General features: G+C 35.9%; 1 protein-coding gene across 1 annotated transcript in view; it reads right to left on the bottom strand.

Annotated features, from left to right (window-relative positions):
• Positions 1–275: 275 nt before the first annotated feature.
• The window catches only part of LOC140139093 (scavenger receptor cysteine-rich domain superfamily protein-like), a 298,566-nt gene continuing 275,925 nt past the window's right edge, over positions 276–22,916 (bottom strand). The window contains exons 12-25 of the mRNA XM_072160874.1: positions 18,767–18,879; positions 17,804–17,999; positions 17,030–17,112; positions 15,121–15,427; positions 13,891–14,033; positions 12,265–12,430; positions 11,210–11,373; positions 9,473–9,617; positions 8,541–8,855; positions 8,072–8,251; positions 6,430–6,471; positions 4,658–4,757; positions 3,360–3,386; positions 276–786 (exon numbers count right to left, since the gene is read on the bottom strand). Of these exons, the coding sequence (XP_072016975.1) occupies positions 666–786; positions 3,360–3,386; positions 4,658–4,757; positions 6,430–6,471; positions 8,072–8,251; positions 8,541–8,855; positions 9,473–9,617; positions 11,210–11,373; positions 12,265–12,430; positions 13,891–14,033; positions 15,121–15,427; positions 17,030–17,112; positions 17,804–17,999; positions 18,767–18,879 (2,102 nt within the window). The 3' untranslated portion in view covers positions 276–665. The remainder of the gene's footprint in view (positions 787–3,359; positions 3,387–4,657; positions 4,758–6,429; positions 6,472–8,071; positions 8,252–8,540; positions 8,856–9,472; positions 9,618–11,209; positions 11,374–12,264; positions 12,431–13,890; positions 14,034–15,120; positions 15,428–17,029; positions 17,113–17,803; positions 18,000–18,766; positions 18,880–22,916) is intronic.

Below are 22,916 nucleotides of genomic sequence, written 5' to 3' on the forward strand. Positions count from 1 at the left end.
TAGGACGTGCTTTGAGTTGAGATGCACGCAAAAACTAAAGAATTATGTTTATTTCATCGGGAACGGAAAGACCAAGTTGGCAGCAAATTGTAACTTTGAAGTTTGTGATTATTGAAAATGGAAAAGTTCAATTTTGGTATAGTAAACATAACAATTTAAGTTCATCAACTCCCATTTTACAGAAAGTTTTATCACATAGATTACTGTGGCTATTGAACCAATCGATCTTACTTGAATGAGCTATTCCATGTGAAATCCATATATCCTCTTACAGCATCTTACCAATGTATGTTGTTTGCTCATAGTCCTCTCCATATTTGCATATAATATTAAATTACCAAGATTCAGTGACTCGTTTGATTGAGTCCATTTGTTAGAGTGTGTCCCCCATGCCATCATCCATACCATCATGTTTTGAGTTAAAGCAATGCATGTTGTTTGCTAATAATAGTCCTATTTGCATATAAATTAAATTACCAAGATTCAGTGACTCAATAACTCGTTTGATTGAGTCCATTTGTTAGAGTGTGTCCCCCATGCCATCATCCATACCATCATGTTTTGAGTTAAAGCAATGTATGTTGTTTGCTAATAATAGTCCTCTCTATATTTGCATATAAATTAAATTACCAAGATTCAGGGACTCGATTGATTGAGTCCATTTGTTAGAGTGTGTCCCCCATGCCATCATCCATACCATCATGTTTTGAGTTAAAGCTTAGTACTGGTTCCTCCATGTCATCCCTGGGTTTGCCTTTTGGTTTCCATATGCTGTTTGGTGTACTTCTGTAATGACATTTAACAATTGAACAAATTGTTATAAAACTGCGAAAGATTCAATACAACAATCAATAAAATCAATCAATCATCAATCAATCAATCAATCAATCAATCAATCAATCAATCAATCAATCAATCAATCAATCAATCAATCAAATCAATCAAATCAAATCAATCAATAGATCAAGGAATAAAGCCAACCAATCAATCAAGTCAATCAATCAATTTAAAGAATAAAATCAATAAATTTATGAAAGAATAAAATCAACAAATCAATCAAAGAATAAAGTCAGACGGTGGTCATCAACCGGTCAACCAAGATAATGTGATGCTCAGTTGGAGGGGGAAAAAGCATATTTACGGATTGTTTTGCTATATGCTAAAAACGTTGATATATAGTATGCATTTTTGGCAACATATAGTATGCATTTTGGCAACATATGCATGCAAATTATATTGTGTACAACCTTTATAACACTTAGTCATGCTTCAAACCTTAATTATCATTCCATTTTGGGTCTGCGCCAGTGCAACAAAAAATATTGCAACAGATACACAATTTTGAAAGAAAGGATTGATTATCAAGCTTAAACATGGATCGACCAAAGTTAGACACATAGGCATGTAAGGATATAAGAAGAAGAATTTGAGCTGCAATATGTGGAAAACTCTAATTGAGAAGGGTCAGAACATGAATGCAAGAATGTTGTTGAAATGGTCACTCCATGTGAAAACACACTTGTGTTCTGACGGGACTAATGAAATCCACAAAACCAAACATCTGCAGAATCCCAATCAAACTCCCATTTAACAGTGACAGCTTATAACGTAATTCGACACCTCATGCTATGGAGTACATGTATGAGGTTCTGCACATGAGGAAAATAAAGATAAGCTGACCAATGAGGAGATGAGAGGGAATACCACTATGATCAGTACATGTCATCTAGTAAACTAAAGGAGAGGTATAATGATCAGCTTTTTGTGACTTTGAAGACATTACAATTACAGAGGAGGGATTATACCGGGGGGGCACTCACACTTTGGAGTTGACGTGTATGTATAGGGATGTTAAGACCCCCTTTTTCAGCATCGCTGTCACCCAAAGACCCCATATTTTTTTACGAACAGAGGCTCTGTCACCCGAAGACCCCCTATTTTTCCATTTGATCTGTCACCCAAAAACCCTTACAAGTTCAATTTGAACAGCAACTTTCATTTATCACTGATTTAGTTACTTATTTTGAAAAAACAAAGAAATTTAAAGCCATTTAGAACTAGAAATTGATTTTTGAGGTTTCTGTATGCTGTTTCGTTCTCACCCAAAGATTCCATTTAAAAAAGGTCATGTTCTCACACAATGACCCAATATTTTTACATTTTGCTCTCACCGAATGCCCCTAGTGCGAAAGTGCCGACCCTACACCTATATCCATTTCAAATTGCAGTGCCCCCTCCCCCCCCCCCCCGGATTATAATTATCTGCATTTTTGTATTTTTTTTGCTAAGCTTCAGGAAAGGTGTACAATGAGTAGAGTATAATGACCAGAACTTCTATCACTATGCTGTATGTCTTCTCAAGTTTGGTAGTGTAGGTGTGTATTTGGCTGGTAACAATAAGCAATATTATTGTACATGCAAACTTAGTCCAGCAGAGCATACATGTAAATCTCAAGGGCTATTTGCTGGCATGCTTGCAACCAAACACGACATCACCACAAACTGGAGATGAAATGAAAAGTATAAGAGTATGAGATATCAGCAGTTTGATCACTTTGAATAACACTACTAGATACTAAGATGGAATGCAACAATCAGCTTTTTCTCTGGTAAACTATAGTACTGCAGGAGAGGGTTTATAATGAGTCAGGTATATTAATGACCAGTATGTCTAAGATGACTAGGTGGAAGCAACATACATGATTTAGGGGTTCAATGACTGTAACATCCTTTTTGGGCCTCTATCTGCTTTTATGGCAAAGGGGAGGGGAATCAGGACAAAAGAGAAAAGTATATTTTCCCTCTTTCTGTGTGGTTTTGAACCACTGATCCCTTGGGATAGCAAGCCATAACATTTGACCTGGTTGGCCATCGTTTTCTAATGTACTAGCTGCTCCAATTATTGTGCAATCACATTATGTGGGATGCTTGGGACTTTGTGCTGCAGTATTTTGCTGTGCTGTAGGATTTCGAAGGATTCAGCGAGGTTTGGGTTAATAGAAAAATTGAGGGCATGATCACTGTTTATGCCCAGTCCAAGACATACATGCCAAAATATTGGTGAATGCTTTTCATTGAAATAATAATAAAAATTTTGAGGACATTTCATGATTTTTTACCCCCCTGAAATTCACTTTTCCCGGCATCCTCTCCCACTGGACAAATATCATGGTGCCACCCCGGGGGTGCCACCACTGTAGATAGGTTGTTAGGGTGTACATATGATAAGCTTTTTTATGACTTTGTAACACTACAGGGATGGAATAAAATGACTGGCATTTTTATGGTTTTTTGCTACACTTGTTGCGATGAGCACTATGAGCAGCATTTTCATGCGAACTGAAAGTATAAAGACCTACCCAAGAGCTCTCCTTGCTCTCCTACTCCTTTGATGGAGAAAATAAAACATAGAAAAAAGATAAAATTAAAGAAGAATTTGAATAATACGGAAATATAACTTATAAGTTTCTGTTTTGATAGAAAGAAAATTCAAATAGAAAAATTGAAAGTTCAAAGTAAAGACTAAATACACATCATGTGACCATCCACCATGAATCATGTGTAATGTTGTCAGGGTTTATTCAACTTTTTTCAACACATCGTAGCGTAAGAAGATGACATAAAGTTATAATGACTCTTTACTTGTCGTAACTTCACAATGTATTTCTGTTACAAATCTCTTTTGTAGTTGAAATCCATACACCCAAAATTTCAAATTGAGTTTATACCTGATGGTTGGCTCCATTTGAAATTCGAATTCCCTGTGTGGAAGATTAAGGACATGTCTTCTATAGGGGTGTATGGATTTAAGCTGGAATAACTAATTATTTACTTACGATGTTTATCAATCATAAATCTCTGCAGAATGAAATGAAGTTACAATGCATCGTATATAATGATCAATTTGAAACTTACGATGTGTCGCAAGTTTTAGTGTAACACACCCCAAAAGTGTAAGGATAATGAAAGTTGATTCTTAGTTTCTCGTCACCCGCCAGCATCACCTTTTCAATTTGACCAAAACTTTCATTATTTTCAGAAAAAAAGTCAATTATCTGAAAATTGAGATGGAAATAATCAAAATGGAAACTCTCAAAATGTCTGACATCCCCTGCTAATCATAATCAGCAGTTTTTCTTAGTTGTAGGGGTAGAGGATGCAATAAATAATGGAAATTTAAGGATTACCTCATCATGTTTCTAGTGATTACAAAAATTGCAAATTTCTTTTTTATTTTAATAAACACAAATTCAAATCTTTTCTCAATCTGTTGCAAAATGTCTGTAACCCCTGCTGATCATAATCAGCAGTTTTTCTTAGTTGTAGGGGTAGAGGATGTAGTAAATAATGGAAATTTGAGGATTACCTCATCATGTTTCTAGTGATTACAAAAATTGCAAATTTCTTTTCATTTTAATAAACACAAATCCAAATCTTTTCTCAATCTGTTGCAAAATGTCTGTAATGATGATCTATACCTGTTTTGAGATGGTCTTTCAAGTTTCATCAACAATATAGGTGATAGCCATATAAGTTTTGACAATAATGAAATTGTCCAAAATAATGAATAATGAAATCATGACCTCATATTTCACTGAAAAATATGTGACGGGAAACTAATCATTTCATTTCATTAGCCTTAAATCCATGTACATACCTTGACCGTCTTCGTTGTATTATTACTATGATGCCAACAATTACAATAACGACGATGATGCCTAATATTAAACCGCCAATGAACATTCCTGCACCATTGGCTATTTATAAGAAAAGAGAAAATGTCAGAAAGAGAATCTTTACTACAATAACAATGACATCATAATACAAATCATACAATAAATATATTATGCATCCCAAAAGAATTAAGACTAGGGGTCACTTTGGTACATGAAGCCCCCCCCTCCAATAGGGGTCACTTTGGCACATGAAGCCCCCTCCTCCAATCCCTTATGTATATATGTTTTACAATGTCAAAATTGCTTTTGAACAATTGTATGAATAGGACACATGCTAGGGAATTGTTGGTCTATTCGTACCAAATTTGACCCATAAATTGAGTTTGAACTAAAATATGACCGCGGGCTAAAAAGGGGTGACACATTCAACAATCTTGAGAAAAAATCTTGAAAATCTATGTATGAAGACCCCAAAACGTGGAACTTGTGTTACCTATTCTTTACCAAAAAACGCCCCTTTTCATGTGACTTTTTTGGTCATGTAGTTGAACTTGTAGCTTTTTAAATCAATTGGCTCTATATTGTGTCTTGACTCAAGTTGAGAGTAACACCATGTTGGATTTTGAAGTGGCAGACTTGAATCAGTGCGTTTACGCAGTTGTGTCGCCAGCGTAAGGACCAATCGACCTTCTACACATGTGTACATGCCCCATGGGATTACATTATCGCCCACGATTTGAATCTGCCACCGCGAAATCCAACATGGCGTTATTCTCAACTTGAGATGAGACGCACTATACCAGCCAAATTGTCTGACTCCAACCAGGAGTTGGGGGAGAGGCACTCATATACTATCATGTGTTGCCCCCACATTTACATTCTAAAATACTGACCAACTTCATGTGAAAATACCAACCCTGATCACTGATTTGAAATGATGATTGAAGGTAATAGTAACCTTCTCTTTTTAACAAAGGATCCTGAAATATAGGACCAAACATACTGTCTGTGGGTCACTTGTTGTGATTACCCTTTCCCACAAATTTCTTCTGGAGGATATAGTAACACATTAGGTTTTAGCTACAAAGTGCCAACTTTAAAGGCACGCACATCTGCAGCAGGGATGCAGCAATGCACACTGTTTACATGAGAATCCAGTGAATAACTATTATGATATTTAGTCCTACTTTAGGAGCTTGCAGACCTATTGTACTCTGTTGCCAGGGACATATGAAGTCATTAGAATTTCTATGGTAAATGACATAACTGGTTTGATATTTAAATAGATGGGCGGACCCCAACGGTCACGATTTGCTTTGGTGAACTCACTGATTCTTACTATTTATGTAAGTGGATGGCCTTCAACTGTACAGGTTGAGTGAACATGAAAAGCCAGCTTCGTAGTAACCAAAATGATGTGACAGGAAAAGGCCTTGGCAAAAGCACGACTATAACATGCAGACATTTGAGCAGGATTGTTATTGCTCGGAATGTAATGTACGCTGCGCGTTGTCACTTTGTACTTCAGAGTGGACAAACTGTAATTAAGTCCCATTTTGATTGGTTATAACATGGCCGGGATCATTATCTTGAGCCAATCAGAGATAGGGTAAGAATGCCCAGTAGGACTGAAGGGAATTACACTTAAAATGCTAAGAAATCTATTTTGATTGGTTACTCAGATGATTATATCATGAAATTAACCAATCAGAGGCTCTGTAAGAAAGGGAATAGTGATTGATAGGATACTTACTTGATCCATTAACATTGGCAGCACTTGCTCCTTTTAAAGTCCCTGGAGAATTAATAACAAAATCATTATTACAAAGGTTGCATATAATGTGCAATATCAATTAGTGGGTTTTTAGCGGGTTTGCCGTCAGACAAGTTTAGAACAGTCAAGCTTTCTTCAGGACAAAGTACCTAAGAATGAGACATGTAGACCGCCCCTTGCCTACTGATGCAGAGAGCCGTTCACTGAAGACTGCCCCTTGTCAACAGAGAACAAGCAGATCTCGCCTATCTGCTAATTTAAAGGTTTTGGTGGCTCTGAAAAGAGCCGTTCACTGAAGACTGCCCCTTGTCTACAGAAACAAGCAGACCTCGTCTATCTGCTGATTTTAAAGGTTTGGTGGCTCTGAAAACAGCCGTTGACTGAAGACTGCCCCTTGTCTACAGAAAACAAGCAGACCTCCCCTATCTGCTAAATTTAAAGGTTCGTAAAAGCCTATCCCACAAAATGTGTAATATGTTTAAGGGTATAATTGGAAAATTCAGGGGAGACAGAAACATGAGCAGTTGAATGTTTCATCTTTAAAATATGGATAGTCAGACATTTAGGATCTGATTTTTCTTCTGACATGCATTATGTTGTAGGACTATTCGCCAATCGCACGGCCATCTCAAAACGACTACTACTTGCAAAGTGTGTGTTGCGTGTGCATACGCCTGTCAAATGCATGTTTTAATTTGCTAGAAAAGGGCAAGAAACAAAAATGCACTTTTTGCGCATGTGTTTGCAGAGAGGACCTCGTTTTGGTAGCAAGATGGCGGATCCGTGCAAAGGGTGAATACATGGCAAGTTTGATCCTCACTTCAACATAAGTTTTTTGAGACTGTTAAAATACAGGGTGAGTCAAAAAAAGTGCAATAGGGCAAAGAATCCATTTTTATTTTAGAATCAGCTTGAAATTTTATGTTTTTAAAAACTTTATATAAATGATATATCCATTAGTGACTTTGTGTGAAACAATGAAATAATTAGCATTTACCATTCTGTTTTTATGATACATTTTTCAGTGATACCCAATTTGAATGTTTGTCCACCAGACATATACAGTAAATGCAGTACAAATTAAGGTACCAGTTGTGTTTACCCCTACGTATATCCTAAATAAAGACAATTATGTCAAAATTCAAAGAAACAGCCAATGCCTGTACTCATTAGCTCTGGTTTAAGACCTATTTGTAGAAATTGGCTTAGAATTAAAGAAACAGTGATCTAAAACCTAATGAAGAAACAAAATCAAAAGTTGCACTTTTGTGTTCTAATTAATGAAAGCACAATACTAGTTTTAACATGCTAATCAATGGAAGCACGGCAATAGTTGTCTTGTTAGTAAACGCTTTGTGTACAAATCAATATGACATGCAAAGGAGCAAACTGCAACTTTTAAATTGGAATCTTCCTTGGGTTTTTGGATCGTTGTGTCTTTATTTCTTGAACAATTTCAACAAATGAGGTCTTAAATTCAAGCTAAAAGATTAAGCTGTTGGCTACTGGTTCCAATTATGACATTATTTGTCTTTGTTTAGGATATACAGGGGTATTTTAACATAACTGGTACCTTAATTTTTTGGCTTACTGTAAACAAAGAAACAGAAATACTACTTACTTTGGCACTCTGGCATTTCCCCAGTCCACATACAAGAACCTAGACAGGTCAAAGTTTTGTTACCAATGAGTTCAAAGCCCTTGTCAGTGCATTCAAAATCTACTGTGCCTCCAATGTCGTAGTAGGTCTGATTTGGTGTTAGTTGGCCATGGCGCAGTTTACCAGGGAAGTCACAGGCATCTGAATACAAAAGCATAAATTTATTTAACATTCTGAAGCACTTGAGAAAGTTACTGTAATCTTATTGGTTCTTAGCCATCTTACAAGGTGGTGTATTATGTGACTAGTATGTAGGACTAATTGGGCTTAAGCCTGATGGCTTAGGAAGCATGACCACTAGCCATGCTTCGAGAAACTGGCCCTCAGAGGATTAAGAAGAGTTCATTTTGAAGCAGAAAAAATGGAGCTTCAGAATTATTACTTATATAAATTTCTCTACCTAGACTCTTCCTCAGTCTGACTTACTCACCTCTACACATTACAGCTGCTTCAAACGCTGCCCCATTACAACCGTAACTCCCTGTTTTATAATCACATTCTCTTAGCCTAGTCTCTGTCCCAGTACAGTTGACTTTCTGCCAGTGCATAGTTGTGGTTCCACTACGAGGTACCTCGAGTCCTTTCATGGCCGATCTGAGCCCGCAGTATCCTAGTTGTTTGCATGCTACTGTGCCTTCCCTGGCGCTCCAGTTATCGGAGCAGATGGAACCCCATTGGTTGTTAAATAAGATTTCTATAACACCTGTTGCTCTTTGGTTCGGTGGTCCACCGACTAGTCTGATGTCTACGGAAATATACAAAATCAATTTAATTGTATGATATGGTAAGAAATCCTGTACCGCATCAAATCTGCAAAGCTTAAACTTTCTCAAAAATCAGGGAAAGTATTTTCAAGATTATTTTGTTCATTATCATCTATTAAACATGTTTAAGACAAAAGGCTGTCTTACAGCCTTGATTTCATCTCTGGCTAATGGTGCAATGCATAGGCTTATTATAAATCTGTATGAAAATGTGAGCCCCCCCCCCCATCCTACAAACCCGCTTCTAAACAATGAGAGCTAAAACCACCTGCCTCTCAACACTACCCGAACCCCAGTGCATCTAGAGCACTGTGAGTTGACAAGGACTCAATTAATCTACTTGTTTTATTGACCGTGAAAATTTACTCTAAACCTGTGGGGTTTTCGTAAAATTCTTTTATTTCAAAAACTGAGCGGTCGATTGTCAAAATTCAAAAAATATGTGATATTTCACTCTACATCATCAGTTATTTAGTTATGTTTGGTTTATGCGTTAAAGTACCCCCAAAATAAGCTCCCGACGATACAGTTCTTTCAGGGACACTCTGTATAATACTGTACATATCTTGGTTGATCCCCTATTACTTTCTCTACCTACCTTTGCAATTAACAGCAGCTGTTAAGCCACTTTTACACTTGGAACCTGGTGATGTTGGGCAATCTTTAAGCAGCTTATGTTTGGAGGTACATTTTACATTATATGTACTGATGGGACTTCCACTCCCTAGCTTGTACTTAGTAGCCTGCAGTAAATATAAAATAGACAATTTTTATTCATCATTTTATGACCATATTAAAAAAAAAAGTAAAGGAGTTGAAAATGTATTTTTTCTAATGGACGGTGTGCCATTCTCTCTTTCGTTAGCAACCATGAAATGTATGGTGGAGGATGGCCACATCTCCTGCACAGCAAGTCCGTTCCTTCCCAGCATTTAAGAATACCTGTTCCCATTTTTACACCTGGGATGAAGAGGATTGATCAAGATGAAGTGACTTACTAAGGGCACAACACGATGGCATCACTGAGGCTTGGAACAGCAACCTTCCGATTACAGGTCAGAGCCTGTTCCGCTCTGTCGCCATGTTCCCATAATATTACCATATTTAGACTATTATAATTATTTAAACTTGCTTGTATAGAGTAACTTTCGGCAATTCTGTGACATCAGGCAGCTATAATTTTGCCAAAATGTACTGTGTACCAGTGCTGTGAGTAAACACTGACGATTTGAACTGTGCACACTGACTCACGGAGAGTAAAAATCCAACAGAATTTTAGTAGCATATGGTTAGGATGATAAATTGATCAAGGTTAAAAAGAGCTTAGGCCCACTGGTATCACCTCGGGGAGGGGGGAACTTTCAATTTGAAAGGTGACACATATGTAGAGCTGTTAAAACCCCCCTTTTCAGCATCACTGTCACCCATCCCAAACAATATCAGTTTGCACGCAAAGAGAAAAATATATGCAAGGGCCATCAAAAGATCAATAGTTGATAATCAGAAATATTTTGTACAACAATTTGGCTGCTCTATCAAATGATCAACAAGTATAGGTCAAGTTGATGATAATTGCTCATGCATATTTCATAAAACACATCCAATCTATTAAGGCCAAAATACACAAGGCAATCTCAATTGTTAAGCCTATTAATTAGTGGGTGACCATGAGTTATGTATTGCACTGGCAGCCAAGCTAAACATACTCAGCAGTTTGTCAAAAAAGCTCAAATATACCCAAGGAATGTAGGGCCTTGCAGATCCTTGTGGGACATACGAGGTTTTGGGATATAGTAAAACATAGCAAATGATTAATGATTTTCATTATCATGTCCAAGTAAGTCCTTATATTAACCAAAAGACATGTTCCCCCAACTGATTGGCTGGAGGAAGTTACAAGGATAGATATGAGAAAGGTTTTAACACAAGTCAACACATACATAAATGACAGCCAGTGAAAAAAATTTCACTGACTATCCAGGATTTGAACCTGGGACCTTCGGATCACCGGGCCGATGCTCTACCAACTGAGCTAATAAGTCGGATGGAGAAGAGCAGTGATGTTATTATCTATAGGCCTTCAGTTCAATACCCACCCTCTATCATCTTCTCATCCAAGAAGCTTTAAGAAGGAGGTTTAGAAATCATTCCGAAATCATATTCGAGACGGAGAAATAAAGTTTAATCTATGTGGTAAATTAAATATGAGAAAGGTTTTTAACACAAGTCAACACATACATGTAAGCAAAAACAAGCATAAGCTACTGGTTTGTTTTCAATTTGTGCAATTACCGGTAATACAAACCCCGGATACAACCACATAAAGCACACCTACCTCCATTGCACTTGTGTTATATAACTGTTGGCAAACCACCTCTGCATCGTCCATGTCCCAACCATCAGAACACACTGTACCCCATTTCCCATCCCTGAGTAGCTCAACGCGGCCGCTTAATGTATTGGTAGATACCGTACCATTCTCAAAAGTTAGTTTTAAATCTGGAAAAAAATGTAATTGTACAAATATAACCATGAGTGTGATGGTAAAAAACACCTTCCAGAAAGAATTGGATTTTTTTCTAATATATGTGAAAGTCCATGCTCTCCTGATTACAAAACTGAAAAGTTTATTTTAATCAGACATTCGGTTCTTGAGATCTGGTCTGTCAAAATGGCAAAACCAACAAATTGGCAACAACTTTCTTTTATTTTCTTTTACCTTTAGCATGCAGTGTTGCCAGGTAATTTTCTAATTATATATGCATGAATTATGCAAAGTAAAGTTTTCAGATACAATTATTAGAAGAGGTATGGTACTGAAACTTGGTACATGGGTAGTACACATAAAATGCAACAAACCTACGGATGTGTTCGGCAAATTTCCATTTGCATAATTAATTAGGGCCCTAATCCACTTTTTTAATTAGTGAACCTAATTAATTATGCAAATTGAAATTTGCCAAACGCAAATGAAAACTTTACTTTGCATAATGCATAAATATATAATTAGAAAATTACCTGACAACTGTACTTGTCAAAAATATAGAAAATAAAAAGAAAGTTGTTGCCGATTTGTTGGTTCCGTGCCAATTTGACATGCCATATCTCGAGAACCAAATGTCAGATTGAAACAAAATTTTCAGTTTCGTAATCTACAAGGCAAGAGTGTTAACATATTTACATTTTGTGTAAAATATGGCCAAAAATTATTGATGGGTCCAGATTTCTTTAAAAAAATGGTATATTGCTGGGTCCACTTTTAAATTCTTAGCGGCACACCCCTATCCAAACTAAATTTGAGTACTACCCCTATGCACCACGAAGCTTTGAACCTGTAACCTATAAATCCCAAATCAAGGTTTGAACCCCTAACCTTATAATACAACTTACCAGTGCATATTACCGATGAGTCTTCATAATGTTGACAATTATGACTCCCCCACCCCTCACTAGGGCATTCTTCTAAGGCACTTTCCCTTCCTGTACATGACATACCATCTAGTAAAATAGGCCCTGAGCCTTGGCCAAAAGCGGCACAGCATTTAGCTGCTAAAACCTACAAAAGAAAAATTACAGAAAACAGATCAAAAAAAGTGTTTAGTTTAATTTTCAGATTTTACGTTTTATTACGGGTGGTCTTAACCCTGGAATTATGGAAACTTTTGGGCCCCATAACTGCTTAATTGTTGGTCTAAAGTATATAAAAGTACATATTTAGAATGGCAAAGACTTGATGAATCTATGTGTGATCAAATTTGGACAAAAATGCTGATTTTTGTAGAAAATAACAAGGAAATATTTTTTACCGGTTATACAGTTATGAGGCACAAAAGTTTCCAGGGTTAAGACCACCCATAAATATTCACTTGCTAATTATGATAATGTGGCATAAGCTGATCTACTAAGATTAAAGTTGGCAATAATGAAATTGAGATATAGGCAAAAATAAGAAGCAAAAATTCAATAAAAATATACAAATATGGACATAAGAAGTTCATAACTTTGCAGATAAAGATGCCAGAGATGTGGGGATTTCAACATCATCTAGTTTCATCTGTTATTGTTTGCTTTTAACTCCGAGACTTTGAATATGAGAAGGCCCTGCATTTTTTCGATTAAAATACTGGTATTTTACATCTAGGGACCCTTACTATAGTGTGTCTTAATTTTAAGTTGAGAGTATTGATGATGAGATGATTTCAACATCATCTAATTCATCAGACTTTTGAATATGAGAAGTAAAGACTCTGCACAAAATTGGTGTAATAGGCAATTACTAGTGTTTTACATTTAGGGACCCTTAATTACTTTAGAGTGTACTCTCATCTTAAGTTGAGAGCAAGACCACGTTGGATTTTGCAATGACATATTCAAGTCATACGTGTTACCCTAATCCAGCGAAGCGTATAAACATGTGTAGAGGAGTGAATTATCCATACACTGGTGAAGCAATTGCGTAAACGCACTGATTCGAACCTGCCACTGCAAAAACCAATATGGCGTTACTCTCAACTTGAGATGAGACACATTGGGCTGTTCCAGTTAAAATCCACACTACCCCTGTGGAAGATTTTGGAAATATCTTCTATATGGGGAGTATGTTTTTCAAATGTAATTGGTCAGGGTTAATCATTTTGAAACTCATACTCCCCCTGTATTATGAAATTACCCATATCTTTCACAACTGGAGTGAGTATTTCAAATGGGCGTTACCCAACTATCTATTCCATTTGAAATTCATACTCCCTTGTGGAAGATATTTCCAAAATCTTTCACAGGGGTAGTGTGATTTTAAATGGAATAACCCATTATACCTCTAAGGTATGTCTCAAAGCTTGCGCGCGCATTTGTAAAATCATGAGATTTGGATAAAAAGAAATGCGGAATTTTTTTTATTTCAAATTTTTTTTTTTTTTACTTTTTCCAGAAAAATTCAGCGAAAATCAGATTTTTTTCTCCAAATACCATGAAAAAACTCGTGAGCTTTGAGACAAACCATTATTTTTTTGGCCTTACCTCATAATTTCCATGTTGTCTGCACACAACTCTTGCATCATTTTCATCCCAGTTATCGTCACATATTGTACCCCACTGGCCGTCATGGAAGACCTCCACTCTTCCCTCCAATTCGTTGCGTCCTCCAACTAGTCTTAAACCACCTGAAAATACATCATATAATGACAAGATCAAAAGAGTTGAGTCGGATGTTAAAAAAATTAAATTCAATGATAAAAATATGAGTTCATATCAAAGTCTCAGTTTTGATGAAGCAAAATGGGGAATGAGGCTGTAGATAGGGTCAAGGACCTTTAGAAGCACTAACAGCAAAGTCCCAATCTTTGTATGCACTGAGAATGAGGGCCATTTGTTCAAATTTGATCAGGTTTTTAAACTTGAACACCTTCAGAACAATATCCCAGGTATTCTAAGAAATGGGCTTATAGTCTTGAGTCTTGAGATGAACTCCTCCTGTTGCGCTATTCCAGTTGAATCCATACACCCCCTATGGAAGACATAAACTTAATCTCTCACACAAGGGGTGTAAATTTCAAATGGGGTCACCCATTCAGGTAACCCCCTGCGTGGAAGATTAAAGGAGCATATAAAAATAACAGATGTGGAAATAGGAGTATAAACTGACCAGTAGATACCAGTTGTAGTCTATACTGTATATGGCATATTGGATGGCCTAGGGGAAAGTTAGCCCATATTTGCAAGACTATGCTTGCCTTCAAGATGAAACAAACCTACTCATGTTACCCTCTGGCCATGGGCTGGTCTGGTGTCAGATCTTACCCAGGGAAAGATGACATTCCAATATGCGCCTTTAAGGTCTAGTCGTCCATAGGGGGGATGGATTTCAACTGCAACAGCCCAATGTGTAGTGTATCCACAGAATTAAAGACTGAGAATCGGGACTCGGCCGCCATCTTGATACAGGCATGGAGCAAAAATTGGGGGTATTCGGTTTCCCTCGGAATGCACTCGAGGCATTCGTTGTCATGCAAGTGCGACATGGATGAAGGGCGCATTTGAGAGTCGCACATGATGCGCCATGCACGCGAGTACCAAGGCGCATCAGATGAGGCCTTAGAATTGTTTTCGTTCGTCTCCAAGCGCACCGTCGGCAAGGACCCGAATACCCCCAATTTTCTCCCCATAGCTGACGGCGCGATTGTACGTGGCGGTATAGGGAGTCCCGGTTCTCCTTCTCTAATTCTGTGAGTGTATCACAACCATGCCTACCTTTACATTTGACACCAGCACTTGGTAATTTACATTCATAATCTCCCCATGGTTCATGTGGGCAATCAAATATATTCTGTTCATTCCCTGTACATGTAAAATTGGTTAAAAATCCTCTTCCGACTGGACTGGAGGTATCTGGTTGTATCGTATCCACCGTACTGTTGTATAGTTGTCTGCATAGTACATCAGCATCGTTCAAATCCCAGCCGTCACAAGCATATTTTACCCCAGCGGCCGTTATGTGCGACCTCGATCGTCCCTCTGGTAGATTTGTGGCCAGGCCATCTTTGGTCAAGCGATATAGCTGTGGAAATGATGGAGTATTTAATATTGGTTAGAAAATAGATATTAGGGTCAGTCCGGCGAGGACAAACAAACGATATCGCCATTTTCGACGTCGCCATTCGATTAAGATGTATAATCATGAAATCTTCACAAACAATTCTAAATGTGTTTTGTGTTGTCAGAGCAAAATTATGTTATTTTATAATCGTTAGGGCATGACAATGTGCTCCACTAAAAGTACAGTATGTTGTTTTTCAATTTGCATTTGGTTGCTAGCTGTCTATTTTGAACAGGCTGTCAATGTTTTAGTTTTCGTCAGCTGGGTACGTCACATGTCCTATACTGCCTGAGACTGTCACCTTCATCACCACACTGCCCCCTCTCCAGATACTCAACCAGTTCATTGATATCGAGGGCAGTATTATGACTTTATTCCTTTCCAGGTGGTGGCAGCCAAGATATCAAAAAATATAACATCGCCACTGGGCTCATAACACAAATACAAGACTTTATAAAATAATTCCAAATGTGTAATATGATACCAAACACTATTTTTCACCTGTTAAAGGAGGATTTTGTGATCCTAGCACCCTCTTTTTATGACTTTTTCAGTAGATATCCACGAAAAAAACTTATTCCCAAAATTTCAGTTCATTCCGATTTTGCATTTGAAAGTTATGCATGATTATGTGTATTACACTGCTCCATAGGCCAGTGTGTAATTTCATTCTGGTACACCAGAACAAAATTCAAATTTGATGATATTTTTGCTAAACAAATTAATCTGCAAGAAATATTTGGTACATAAACAATATGTAGCCAGAGGTTTCCGGTCGTATAAAAATCTCAACTTTTTTTTTTTTGAAAAAGTGGGGGATGAGGCTGTGGATCACAAAATGCCCTTTAAAAGGGTGAGAATGAATTCCAGTGTAAGAATTTTTATATTTTTTGCATGACTAACAGTTAAAACACATTAAGGGATCTGGAATGAGCGTTTTGACAGCATTTTTTGTGGGACATGAGAGCACATCAGGCGTGTCGAATTGCATTCTGAATACGAAGAATGGCCTTGTGATATCAAATAATTTTCATTTTATGAAATTCACGATATAATACAAATTTTATGACAAATTATTAAAATTTGATATTTTTCACATTTTGGAGATATAACAGTCCTCAAACTAAATTTTATAAATTTAATGATATAGTCTTAAAGTGTATGTAGCTGGGAGGAAAAGCCGACGATCAATTGAAAATTTTGACCTTTCATATTGAAAATATGGATTTTTTCCCCAAAAATACCTAATTTTTTTTGGTGTTTTGGGGAAAAAAATCCATATATTCAATACGAAAGGTCAAAATTTTCAATTGATCGTCGGCTTTTCATCCCACCTATATACACTTAGGTAGAAATCATCAGATTTATAAAGTTTACTTCGAGTACTGTTAAATATCATAAATATCAATTTTAATGATTTGCCATAAAATGTGTATTACATTGCGAATTTCAAAAATCAAAATTATTTGATATCAGAAAAACCGCCATTCTTCATTTAGAATGCAATTGATATGTCTGATGTGCTCTAATGTCCCACAATAAATACTGTCCAAACGTTCATACCCCTTCCCTAAGTGACCCAATCTGGGTTTTACAGCAACTACTTCCTGGGTTGCCCTCATAGATAAGTGTAAGACCCAAATACACTAGTGCGCACAAAAAGTATACTGAACACTTAAAATAAAATCAATATCTTAAAGACACTAAGCTTAATTTACCAAATGAATTACTCAAAAGATTGGGAATTTTATTCTGTGTATGAGCTTTATTTTTTCCAAGTTATACTAATAGATGACTTAGAATTATTTGATATCAAGGCCATTCTTCGTATTTAGAATGCAATTCGATATGTCTGATGTGCTCTAATGTCCCACAATAATTACTGTCCAAACGTTCATACCCCTTCCCTGAAGTGACCCAATCTGAGTTTTACAGCAACTACTTCCTTCTCAGATAAGTGTAAGACCCAAATACACTAGTGCGCACAAAAAGTATCCGAACACTTAAAATAAAATCAATATCTTAAAGACACTAAGCCTAATTTACCAAATGAATTAGTCAAAAGATTGGGAATTTTATTCTGTGTATGATGAGCTTTATTTTTCCAAGTTATACTAATTTGAATAAACAAGAGAGCATTTCAAAAGTGACAAAATGCTAATTATGAGCATGGCAAGTGAGTGTTGATCTCTCATGCTATAAAGATCCCATTGAAATAGCCGGCAGGAATCCCCTGAAATAGCCCAAATTTGTCACTTTTTAAATGCTCTCTTTTCATTCAATTCGGTATAACTTGGGGAAATTCAAACGACTAAAGGATTCTAGTCTATTCCTTACCCCTACAAACTACTCCAGCAGACTCGGAACTGCCACAGTTATGAGAACCCCAGCTGCCATGGTAACAATCCTCTATCCTACTCTCGGAACCTTCACAATTGACATCATCTAGCAGGATGGTCTCTTCAACAGCGCCAAATTTGGAACAGCAAGTTGCGGAAACGGCTTCGTAGTTGCCTAGTTGACGACATACAACCTGTATGAAATGGGGATGAAATTTACAGAGTGTCAAAAAATAAGTGAACCCTATGAAGAACCTCCTACCAGTAAATTATGACCTTTCACTGCTAGATAACCTTTCACCTCAATATCCAGGGTTCGAATTCGGCTGTATCGCATAGCAGTTTGCTCCACATTTTGAAGTAACTGCTACCCAATTTTGCATTTGTATAGCACTTTTTTTTATAGTGCTTTAGTATATGGAAGTATCCCTATTATGATTAATTAGCCAAAAACTGCTACGCAAAATTTTTAAAGAAATTCGAACTCTGTCAACGTCTGAATCATTTATGTCACACACATCATCTTGTATCCCTCACCATTGTCCGATCATGTCAACCTTTTTATCCTTCCATAGGACTGAAACTGCTGCCATGACTACCCCACAGAACTTTGACTCTAAATGACCTTTGACTCCTATATGACATGTAGCATCTTACCGCTGCATCAATATCAATATCAGGAGTCATCACACATAGCTCCTCATTGTCCATCATGTAGAATTGCATTCCCCTCTATAACACTGAAACTACAACTGGACTTTGACTCTAAATGACCTTTGACCCACATATATGACCTTTAACCTCTTACCTCTACATCATTGATATCCCAGGCGTCATCACACATAGCTCCCCATTGTCCATCATGTAGAATTGCATTCCCATCTACAGGAATGGAAATACTACCACTGAACTTTGCCTCTAAATGACCTTTGACCCACATATATGACCTTTAACCTCTTACCTCTGCATCATTGATATCCCAGGAGTCATCGCAGATAGCTCCCCATTGTCCCTCGTATAAAACTTCAACATTGCCTTCCATGGGGTTGGAACCACCTTTGAGTCTTACCGTAGCTGAAAAAAGGAATGAGAAGAGTGGACATTCATGTAAATACCACACAAAAAGAAAGTCCAATAGTTACGCTATATTTCATGACAATAATTCATCACAAAATAGGTCAAGTACTCTTTCAATGCAAAAGAGTGAAAAACTCACTCCCCAAACAGTTTCCATAGGGTATTAAATAAAAGGCACTAAATTTAATGCCCATGTGACCCATGGGTGCCGCCATACCAAGACCACCAAGTGATCAGTAGATGTGCTACAATGCTAAGAGATAGGAATTTTTCAGACAAATATCATCAAAATTGCTGAACATTTAAAAGGCAACTTAATTACCGGTATACATTGGGGGATTCTAGTATAAATTGAATGTAGACCTAACACACATTTTTCAATTTATCTTTTAACATAACAATTCTTAAGAATTTTCAATAGTATGTCATTGGTGGTAACAACATTTCCCACCCGGCTAGTTGTGCATGTGCTACACACACAAAAAAAAATACTAGCATTCAACTTGTCAATGTTGTTCTGTTCAGATCCTGATGCAAGTCGTGGAAAATTTAATATACTAAATGCCAATATCAGAAGCGTGTCAAAAATTTGAAAAACTCAAAATTGTTTAAATACATTGGACCAAAATTTCAGTGTAATTGGTATTTCCGAGACTCATTTGAAAGATAAACCTCATGATTATTTTAATATTCCTGGATACAATTTGGAATATATGAACAGGACTGGTCGGGAAAAAGGTGGTGTCTGCATGTATGTTTCTGATAAAGTAAAGTATAAACTCAGAAAAGATCTTTGTCATGCCAATTCAAATTTTGAATCTTGTTTTATTGAAATTGAATGTAAATCTAATCAGAATGTGTTAATGGGAGTATTATATAGAGCACACACTTCAATCGATAATTTCATTACAGACATTGACCCTATTTTAAAGAAGTTAACTTTGGATAAAAAACATATTTATATTATGGGTGATTTTAACATCGATTTACTTAAAGTAGACAGTGACAGACCTACTCATGATTACCTTGAACTTCTTTACTCCTATATTCATTAATACCTACTATTTATAAACCAACAAGAATCACAGAATCAACTGCTACAATTATTGATAATATCCTTACAAATAATGACAATATTATCAAATCAACAATTATGATTACTGACATAAGTGACCACTTTCCAACTACTTTATCAACCAACCTCGAAGTAGAAAATCAAAAGTGTAAAACGAAAGACGTTATATATGGTCATGTTTTTTGAGGTGGGACCCAATTGTGTCACATCTTGCAATTTGTCAAAAAATGAACTCCTTTTTTGTATTTCTGATTATATTTCAAAAACTTTTCACCCAAAGTAGTAAAAGTATACATTTTTAGAAAGCATATATTGTCATGATTGCAAATCTGTAAAGTTTGAGTGGATATACAGGGTGTACCAAAAAATATACAGGGTGATTCCATTGAAAAATACAGAAAAAATTTAATTTCTTTACCACTTCAATATTTCTACATAGTATGTTAAATTGGAAAATGATCTTGATATTTGCAATGTACACAGTTAGTCCTTTCATTAAATATATAGTTTGCACTATATTTGTTAAGCCCATTGTGTTATACAGGGTGTGAAAAAAGTTGTATTTTAAATTTTTTAATTTATGTAAAATTTCCCTAAGTGCCATTAAATTTGGAAAATATATTCAATATAGTTTAAAGAATTGCTATAATATCAAATTTAAATATCCAATTCGTATAGGGTGTTCCAAAAATCAATATACAGTGAATAATTAGTAACAAAGGTACATGTACATGTAGGCATATACATGCACAAATAGCCTACATCAATAAACTTTTAACAATAACCAGAGATCAATATGTCATCAGATTAAATCCTTTGACTGTAATAATCTCCTTTGAGAAGATTTATTTTATATTTCAAATATAAAACAATATTGAAATTTATTTCATATGCATGCAAAATTTAAAGCCCATTTTATTGCATGACCCACATTCCACTTCATTAATTAAAAGCTTATTAAATCCTTAATTACTAAGTTTATTAAGATTAACTAGGCAATTATAGTTATAGAAAGTTAAAAAATAAGATTAACATTTTGCAAATGCATTTTCACTTCTACTAGGCAACAAAGTGCATAAATTTTATTAATGAACACCAACTTCCCATTGGAATTACACAGAGCTCCTCTGCTTCCGGCTCCTCCACTTCCGGCACCACCCCTGACTAATTAACTTAATTAAGCTGTTGTAATTAATTAATACATTTGTTTAATTATATTTGTTATTAATTCATTAGATTAATAATTTATCTTCAAAATAAGACCAAAACCATTTGTTCATGATGAATTTTAGCAAAAATATAGGAATAATATAGGAACAAAATGATTTAGCAAAATGTGACAGCACCACCTTTTTTAGGGTCCCAGTTTAAAAAACATGACCATATAAAAGAAATCATAATAATAAGAATATTGATCAATTTAAAACAAAACTATCCGACGTTAAATGGGGTGAAATTCTTGATAATATTGATGCAAATGATGACTATAATAAATTCATTGACACCTTTAATACGCTTACGACGAATGTATTCCGTTAAAGAAATGTACTGGTAATAGAAGAAAAGAACCAATATCGCCATGGATTACGAAGGGATTGTTAAAAAGTATTAACAAAAAGAATAGGTTATATAAACAATACATTCAATCTCCAAACGACAAACAATTTCAAATATTCAAAACATATAAAAATAAGTTGCAAATGCTTATTCGAAAATCAAAAGCATAAATACTTCTTTACCAAGTTTGAGCATGCTAAAAATAATATGAAGCAAACATGGAAAACAATTAATAATATTATTGGACGAGGAAAGAAACAATCTGCACAGAGCAAATTTGAAGCTGAAGATGGCAGTTCTATTACCAATCCTAAAGAAATATCAAATCAGTTCAATGACTTTTTCGTAAACGTAGGCCCTAAGCTTGCATCAAATATCCAAAACACAGGAAAGCAATATTTAAACTTATCTCAATGAAAACAAGACCAGTAATATGTATATGAAGCCTATTGTTGAATCCGATATTGTAAAAATAATTGATAAATTCGACATAAACAAAGGTGGAGGCCATGACAATATTGGCAATCTAATCATTAAAAAAGTGTGTAATGAAATTGCCAAACCTCTTAATGTGATATTTAATTTGTCTATATCTACTGGGATTGTTCCTGATAAATTAAAAATAGCAAAAGTCATACCATTATACAAAAAAGATGATGCCGAGGCATTCTCAAACTATCGTCCAGTTTCTCTCCTACCGTGTTTTTCAAAAATTCTTGAAAGGTTGGTTTTTAACAGATGTACGGATTACATTGACAATAAGCAAATCCTTAACCCCAAACAATTTGGCTTTCGGTCAAAACATTCCACCTTTATGGCTATAGAGCAAATGGTAGACAAAGTTACTGCAGCAGTTGAAAGAAACGAAACAACTATTGGAATATTTCTGGACTTATCAAAAGCCTTTGATACAATCGATCATAACATACTCTTACATAAATTAGAACACTATGGCTTTCGTGGTATTGTGTTAGAATGGTTCAGAAATTATCTAAGTAACAGAAAACAATATGTTTATTATAATTCTTATGAATCAGAATCACACAATATTATATGTGGTGTTCCACAAGGATCAATCCTGGGGCCACTTCTATTTATACTCTATGTTAATGATATAACTAATGCATCTAAAGTACTCGAATTCGTCCTTTTTGCAGACGATACCACCATTTTATACTCCCATAAAACGTGAACGCCAGACAAACCTTGTTAATGAAGAGTTAAAGGAAGTAAGCAATTGGTTTAAAGCTAATAAATAGTCAATTAATGCTACCAAAACAAATTACATGATACTTGGCACACCCAAAATGACATCGATGAATCAAGACCTGCAAATCACACTAGATCACACGGCTTTAGAAAGAGTGCATCAAACTAAATTCCTTGGTGTACTAATAGACGA

This window comes from Amphiura filiformis, chromosome 18, assembly GCF_039555335.1.
Source record: "Amphiura filiformis chromosome 18, Afil_fr2py, whole genome shotgun sequence".
Taxonomy (NCBI): domain Eukaryota; kingdom Metazoa; phylum Echinodermata; class Ophiuroidea; order Amphilepidida; family Amphiuridae; genus Amphiura; species Amphiura filiformis.